The 8781-nt window shown below is 30.7% G+C and overlaps 1 protein-coding gene across 1 annotated transcript; it reads left to right on the top strand.

The window, feature by feature from the left end:
- The first annotated feature begins 325 nt into the window (after window positions 1-325).
- Window positions 326-3174, top strand: LOC119610073 (STAM-binding protein-like). The gene is made up of 6 exons (XM_037965163.1): window positions 326-597; window positions 903-1421; window positions 1494-1815; window positions 1885-1997; window positions 2768-2870; window positions 2949-3174. Exons 1-6 carry the CDS (start codon window positions 479-481, stop codon window positions 3009-3011), a joined length of 1239 nt encoding a protein of 412 aa, XP_037821091.1. The 5' UTR covers window positions 326-478; the 3' UTR covers window positions 3012-3174.
- The last annotated feature ends 5607 nt before the right edge of the window (window positions 3175-8781 follow it).

Here is an 8781-nt window from a genome sequence, read left to right as displayed (position 1 = left end):
ATCTATCTATCTATCTATCTATCTATCTATCTATCTATATCTATCTATCTATCTATCTATCTGTTTAAAATAAATTATTATAAAAGATAAATTAACTTCCAGTACAAAAACCGAATTTAGTAACTCAAAACAACAGCGCCATCTTTACTATTAATTTAGTATATTTCTTAAATCAACCGCAACTGCTAAATAAGCCGCTGTAAAATTAATTTTGTTTTTTGACAATTCTCTTCATATTTTTCCTTCATAATTCATTTCTTATTGTTTTGTTTTGATCTCTACTACATAATGAGTAATTATAATAATTAATGTTAAAATACTACGAAGAAAATAAATAAATAAATAAAAAACTATTTATAATTACAACAAAAATTCGTAAACAAAAACAATTATTATTAATCTAATAAAAAGAGAAAAACGAATGAAAAAATTTAAAATTTGCAACAAACATTTGCAAGTGTAAAAAATCCCCTTAAAAATGTCTTCGAAAGCCATAAATTACATGGGCATGAGTATAGTGGAGCCCCAGGAAAGAATGCGCTATTTGGTCAACTATGGCAACTTGATAGATGTGGATCCTAAACAATCTATAAATCGGTAAGTTTTCTAAAACAAATGCACCAACTTTTAACCTATTGGAAAAGGGAAAATTTTTGCATAACTTTAACCTTGTTTGGTGGGGGGAGCATATGCCATTGTGCAGTTGTGTTTTGGAAAAAAATAGCAAAAGAAAATTGCAAGTGGCAGGCAAACAAGGTTATTAAAATGACCTTATAATGAGGTTGTTTAACAATATGTCTCTAGCAACTGAAGGTTAGACTCCTGTTGATATGTGTATAGTGGTACTTTTAGGCAATGTTATAAAAAAAACTTATTTCTTTATTGTTTTTTCTTTCTCCTAGCTATTATCGCTCTGGCACTGAAATGTTACGCATGGCCCAAGTCTATCTTGCCGAGGGTAATCATGAAAATGCCTTCATTTTGTATATGAAATATTTAACGCTGTTTGTGGAAAAGATACGTTCGCATCCCGACTATCCCAGCATTAAGTCTGAAATGAAATTCATTAATAAACGTATTAAAGATGAAGTTATGCCCACTTCGGAAAAGTTACGTGCCAAACTATTGGATCGTTATCAAAGGGAATATGAACAATTTCTGGCGAATAAAGAAGCCGAACGTGTGCGGGAAATGGAACGTGAACGTCGTATACGAGAAGCGGCTGCTAATGATTCGACAAAATCAGCTTCTTTAATACCCGCCAATTTACATGTGCAAATGGATCCTAATGTTCAGCCCACGGCACCCGATATGGGCTTGCTAGATCAGGTGGTATATCCCAATGATTTTCCAACGGGTGGTCATAAGTCAAATTTACTATTACCTTCGGATAGTTTGGATAAGGAGGATAAGCGATCGAAGTAAGTATCAAATAGTTGTCATAAGTTTGTTCTATAAATGATTTTCTAAAATTCCAATAATTTCTTTTATAGCCTTCCCTCGAAACCCTCTTTTGATCGTTCCACTAAACCACAATACGATCGTTCAAATTCCCTGCTGGAGGGTTCACTGCGCACCGTTGTCATACCACAAAACACAATGGATGTATTTCTGCAACTTGCCCTGGCGAACACGAATAAAAATATCGAAACTTGTGGCATATTGGCTGGTCATTTGGCCCACGATCGTTTGTATATAACACATGTTATAATACCCAAACAGCAGGGCACCCCAGACTCGTGCACCACCATACACGAAGAGGAAATATTTGAAGTGCAAGATGAACAAAATTTAATAACATTGGGATGGATACATGTAAGTTGAAAAAATGAAAAATGTTTGTGAAAAAAAAAAATTGTAATAAATTGTTTTTTCCGATTAAAGACTCACCCCACGCAGACATCGTTTTTGTCATCAGTGGACTTACATACCCATTGTTCGTATCAGATAATGATGCCCGAAGCTATTGCAATTGTTTGTGCACCAAAATATCAAACGTAAGTTAGAATAATTGTCAAAATTTTATTTTGAAATATTATATAGAATGAACTATGTATATAGTCCGAATTATAGACTAGAATATTGGCCAGACTATAGACTAGACCAGACTATAGACTAGACCAGACTGTAGACTAGACAAGACTATAGACTAGACCAGACTATAGACTAGACAAGACTGTAGAGTAGACCAGACTATAGACTAGACTATAGTCCAGAATACAGACAAGACTATAGACTAGACTATAGTCCAGAATATAGACAAGACTATAGACTAGACTACAGGCAAGTTATAGCCCAGAATAGAGTCTAGACTATATTCCAGACTATAAACTACACTATATTCCAGACTATAGACTAGACTATAGTCCTTACTGTAGACTAGACTATAGTCCAGACTATATACTAGATTATAGTCCAGACTGTAGACTAAACTATAGTCCAGACTATAGTCCATACTATAGACTAGACTATAGTCCAGACTATAGTCCATACTATAGACTATACTATAGTCCATACTATAGACTAGACTATAGTCCATACTATAGACTAGACTATAGTCCAGACTATAGACTAGGCTATTGTCCAGACTATAGCCTAGACTATAGTCCAGACAAATCTTTAGTCCAAACTAGACTATAGTCCAGACTGTAGGACCCGTCTGAGTAGTAGTTGTCCAACAGACTGCAATCTCGACTTAGTACTCTCTTCATTTCTTAATTTAATATTTCTGTAAAATACTAGCTAACAGTTTTTTTTTTAATTACAGTACCGGTTTCTTTATACTTACCCCAACTTATGGTCTGAATTATATTGCTGAATGTAGAAAAAGTGGATTTCATCCACATCCCAATGATCCACCATTGTTTATGGTAATTTTCTGTACAACTCAAAATTCCTTTAAATAAAGTATTTAACATTATTTTTCTTCTTTTCTTTTAATCTTCTAGGAAGCCCAACACATTCAAATGGACACAGAACAAAAGATACGTGTAGTGGATTTGCGCAGATAGTTTAAGGAATTTTTTATCTAAAAGCTAAAAAAGAGCAAAATAAAAACGAATTTAAGAGCTTAATAATTTAAAAAAAAGCTTAAGAAAAATTTCTGTAAACAAAAGGAATCTGATAACTATAAAACAAGACCCAAAGAAAAAGTTCCAAATTTACAAAAAAAAAGAATATTCAAAATTACTAAAAGTTACTTAAACAAAATTTTTGGCTGCATTAAATGTAAAACTAAATTAAAAACCCCTATAATTTGTGTTTGGCTAGAATTATCCACTACAAACAATTTACTTTAATAAAAATACGAAAAAAAAAGAAAAAGTGCTTTAATAAACAAAAAAAATGTATGAGAAATGAAAGTAAACCTGCATAAATGATAAAACAAGAAAAAATAAATAATTGATGATAAATGATATTTTTTAGAAAAGTATATATTTTTTCAACAGTTTTTTGAAGTAAAATGATATAAAAAGAATATACAAACAAAATAATTTAAACACAGAACTAAAGCTTATAATAAAATTTAATTTTATGGTTAAATTGTCACTATCTTAGCATTTTAATTGCATTGTTATTAATTTTAGTTATTTATCTAATAGATATTTTGTTTTTAAAACACTTTCTATATTTCTTTAATTAGTTTTTTAGTCTTTTAAAGCATTTTTTTATTATTGTTATTTATATATTAATGAAACATTTTTATGTTTGGCAATATATTCAATTTACTATATAGTTTATTTATACTATTTTTAATAAGTCATTGTTATATTTAAAACTAAAACTAATTTATTAACTTTATTAAAGCCACAAGAAAACTACTACAATTTGCAAAAAAAAAAAAAAATACACGCTTAAAAGTTTAAAATATAACAACCCAGTTATGTTTCCTTTTAAATAACTTGTTTAGTTATTATTAAAAAGAATAAAACTTAATACTACAATAAAAACTAGTGTTTCATGTCTGAAATTAAAAAATTATATTTAATGTCTGAAGTTTATTTCTTAATTGGTACCATTATCTTAATTAATGGTTAACTTAAATCAAACATATTTAGAAAAACCAAAAAATAATTGATATTTTTAAAAGCTTAAATATAAGAAATAAGTATATTATACATAAAAGAACAACAAACACTTATTTTAAATGGAAATAACTAAGAAACTAAATGCTTGTAATTTATTTAAATAAAAGTAATAAAACAATAGATGCATATAACAAATATTTCTTTATTTAAACATTTTGTTAGATACTTTGAGGCTGCTTAGAAGTAATCTATTACGACAGTGTTTTGTGAAAGTGTTAAAAATCTTCTGATAAGGTTCAGTGAAATTCTGGGATCGAATTAGGTTTAGGTTCCATATTATACGAAATTCATTTGGAAAGGAAAAAGTACCAAAAAGTTCCTGTTCATGTATATGAAAAGGACTAAAAGTCGCAATAAGCGTCAAACCAAACCAACTTTATGATTTTGAAAATTCTATTTATGCCACGTCTCCCATTGAAAGTCCGACCGTTTTCCCCAAACATTCTCTCGAATGTATAAGTTTTTCATGCAAAACTTTTAGGATTCTAGTTGCATTCATATGAAAAGGTTCCACGCTCCCTTTTCCGTCCATTTATTACCCAAATGTTCACATTAATGTCAGATTCTAGTTCTAATAGTTTTTGGATTTAATTCATATAATAGGTTCCAAGTCCCCCTAATGAAGGTCCGCCCATGTTCAGAAATGTTAAAGTTCTTGTTCAAAATTTGAAGATTCTAGTTCCAATAGTTTCCCAGATAAACTAACTTTTGTATTTAATTCATATGAGAATTGCCCTATTGCGAGTACGCCAACTTAATACCTAAATTTTCTCATGGATGTCAAAGTTAGTGGTGCAAAATTTAAGTATTTTAAATATACGATTTTTTTATTTAATTCATATGAATGTCCGTTTAATTTTCCCCCAAATGTTCACATGGACGTTAAAGTTCTTCGTGCCAAATTTCTCAGATATTAGAATTTTTGTATTTAATTCATAATGAGAGGTTTCAATTAAAGATTCTAGTTCTAATAGTTTCCCAGATAAATTAAATTTGAATTTTATTCATATGGGAAAGTTCTACGGGCAATTTGAGGATTTTAACTCTAATATTTCTCAGATATACGAATTTTTGTATTTAATTCATATGAAAGTACGCCCATTTACCGCTCAAAGTTTAATATGGACGTTGAAGTTCTTCGTGTAAAATTTAAGATTCTAGGAATAATAGATTTCCAGGAGGTACCTGCGCCCCCTGTTGCTAGTCCGCCCATAGTCTTAAATAATTACATTGTTAACACTAAAGTAGTTCCGATATAATTTGAGGAATCTAGACTGATTTGAAACGTTTTAATAGCCTGATGTGATGGGGATATTCAGCGTCCAGATTGAGTTCAGCCCTGCATAATCCTTTCGAAAAAGTATACTTTAGTATCTTTTTTTAAAAAATGTGTGTTATCGACTAGTACCGAGTCGAGGGACGAAAGTTTTCAGATATCTTTAGATTGCCATGAGATTGTTTTTCCTACACAGTAGTTCTTAGCCATTTTAGCGGACAGTAAACTTCAAAACTTTGACTAAACATTTCCATATTAAGTATTCATGACATTCTGATGATTTAGAACCATATTCAAATTTAATCAGTCAGTCATAATTGTTTTGTCTTAATTTTTTAGTGTTTCGTTCACAATTATATTGTGGTCTTTTGGGGTTTTAGGAATTTAAAATATCAAATTAAGTAAAATGGAAATTGAAAAATACCCCATTCAGTATCTCGGAAAATGATAGTATTTGAGTTATTTATAAAAATTAACTTAAAAAAATCAGAACTTCGACCCTAGACAGTCCTATGAACTTTTTTATTTAAGACCTTTAAATGCCCATCACCTTATTAACAATTTTGGAAGGAGTTAGGTACGAATCTATAATTTATAAATTGTTAAATTTGTTCATTATTTAAATTTTTAGATCCTTTGCTCATAAGAAAAACTAAAACATCCTTATAACCCCCAAAAAATAAAAAAATATTTTTATGGCAACAGTGGTTTTCATCACTTCCAGTAATTTTCTCTGCATTTTACTCTCAAGGGAACAAAAAAACATTACGCTCTCTGAGAGGGTATATGAAACGAAACAGTGACTGATAAAAAATTGTGAATTATATCTTACAGCACTATAGTGGGGAGGGCATAATGCGTTTGTGTAGATGTTATACCCAAAAATAAAGGTCTATATCCACTTTAAAGTATACCAAAAGCACGCACTTTTCAAAGTAATCGGAAAAAATTTTCACAAGAAAGACAATATTTCTGAGAAAATTGAACCCAGTTTCCTAAGTAAGATATACCGGTGACCGGACTAAGTTAAGTACTACTAAGAGTAATCATTGTTCGAAAAGACACTGGCTTTATAAAATCGTGGATTATAAATTGTAAAAAAGCTTTAAAATATGAAACCACTGGTTGCGTATAAGTGGAAACTTTGCTATCTTTAGGCAAATTGAAGAACACGTCATCAATATATCTATGTATATTTATTTATTGGACCCATTTGTAGACATCGGACGTGTGCCACTAAGAGGCTCTTATTCCACATTTGATTAAATACATATAGATATCCGTTTGCTATGTTCTTGCAGTGATAAGCTTTGCAATCATATGGTTACTATCGGGAATAATCGGCAAGGAAAAAGCAAATTTACTTCCCATAAAGCAAAGGAAACTCAACCGACGAATGGAAAAAACCGTTGCACACAACGAGGGCTAAATTATGTATACATGTCAATTATGGATGTTAAAGAAATTTTGCCGTAGGGGACCATATATTGATTGCATTTGTCAATTATGAGTCGGATATTACGAAAATTCGAATTATTATTTTTTCCTTTACAAGACTTAGTTCCGATTATTATTATATCAATATAAGACATCTAAAGTAAAGCAATTTCACATCAAGTGACCCAACTCAAGCAAATGATGAAATTTGCAAATTTTCAGCTCTAATCGGTCAAGAACTACCGGAGTTTAAAGGGGTTAAATTGGACACTTTGGTCATACAGGGGTCTATTCAAATGAGTGTAACTTTTCACCTATTGGTCCTAGCAAAAATCTTAATTTAATTTTTTTTTTTTTTTAAATAGGAAGACATCGATTTTAAAAGTAGGGTCATTTGACAATGACTGATTGATAATCGCACAGAACATAAAAAAAGGATAATTTCGGTTTTCGAAATTCGGTTTTTTTAGAGCAAATGTGTAGTAGTGAGTTAGCTAAATAAGTTCGTTAGGTCGTTAGTTAGTTTGTTAGTTAGTTCGTTAGTTAGTTAGTTAGTTAGTTAGTTAGTTAGTTAGTTAGTTAGTTAGTTAGTTAGTTAGTTACTTAGTTACTTAGTTAGTTAGTTAGTTAGTTAGTTAGTTAGTTAGTTAGTTAGTTAGTTAGTTAGTTAGTTAGTTAGTTAGTTAGTTAGTTAGTTAGTTAGTTAGTTAGTTAGTTAGTTAGTTAGTTAGTTAGTTAGTTAGTTAGTTAGTTAGTTAGTTAGTTAGTTAGTTAGTTAGTTACTTAGTTTGTTAGTTAGTTAGTTAGTTAGTTAGTTAGTTAGTTAGTTAGTTAGTTAGTTAGTTAGTTAGTTGTTAGTTTTAGTTAGTTAGTTAGTTAGTTAGTTAGTTAGTTAGTTAGTTAGTTAGTTAGTTAGTTAGTTAGTTAGTTAGTTAGTTAGTTAGTTAGTTAGTTAGTTAGTTAGTTAGTTAGTTAGTTCGTTAGTTCGTTCGTTGTGTTCGTTCGTTCGTTCGTTCGTTCGTTCGTTCGTTTCGTTCGTTCGTTCGTTTCGTTCGTTCGTTCGTTCGTTCGTTCTTCGTTTCGTTCGCGTTCGTTCGTTCGTTCGTTGTTCGTTTCGTTCGTTTCGTTCGTTCGTTCGTCGTTCGTTCGTTCGTTCGTTCGTTCGTTCGTTCGTTCGTTTCGTTCGTTCGTTCGTTCGTTCGTTCGTTCGTTCGTTCGTTCGTTCGTTCTTTCGTTCCTTCGTTTGTTCGTTTTCGTTTGTTCGTTCGTTCGTTCGTTCGTTTCGTTCTCGTTCGTTCGTTCGTTTTTCGTTCGTTCTTCGTTCGTTCGTTCGTTCGTTCGTTCGTTAGTAGTTAGTTAGTTAGTTAGTAGTTAGTTAGTAGTTAGTTAGTATTAGTAGTTAGTTCTTAGTTAGTTAGTTAGTTAGTAGTTAGTTAGTTAGTTAGTTAGTTAGTTAGTTAGTTAGTAGGTAGTTAGTTAGTTAGTAGTAGTTAGTTAGTTAGTAGTTAGTTAGTTAGTTAGGTTAGTTAGTTAGTTAGTTAGTTAGTTAGTATTAGTTAGTTAGTTAGTTAGTTAGTTAGTTAGTTACTTTTGTTAGTGAATGAATAATTTCGTAGTTTTTATGAACAAATGAATGCAACTTTTCACAAAGGCAGAATGTACAAGAATTTCAATACCCATTGTTCCGATTAAATGAGAAGAAGTATGAGTTTGAAGGATCTTTTTTCGTACTTTTCTGTTCTTTAACTGGTACTTTAAAATTTTTCTGTAATATTGATTCTAGATTAGTTACTAAATAGTTACTGAAACAAACATTTAATATATAAATTCCTGAAAATGTGTACTATTGCTTATTGCTATTATTTCGTTCTGCAAATGTCATTTTCTGACAAATCTATAATATTTTCCACTGGGTCCAAATCAGAATCCGACCAGAAACACATAGAATTTCAATAGAGACGAAAATGAACTTTATTATAA

Source organism: Lucilia sericata, unplaced genomic scaffold, assembly GCF_015586225.1.
Source record: "Lucilia sericata isolate MDLA Ls3-8-SP2 unplaced genomic scaffold, ASM1558622v1 Contig001110F_arrow, whole genome shotgun sequence".
Classification (NCBI taxonomy): domain Eukaryota; kingdom Metazoa; phylum Arthropoda; class Insecta; order Diptera; family Calliphoridae; genus Lucilia; species Lucilia sericata.
Note: the sequence above shows the minus strand (reverse complement) of the source record. Positions and strands in the feature narration are given on the sequence as shown.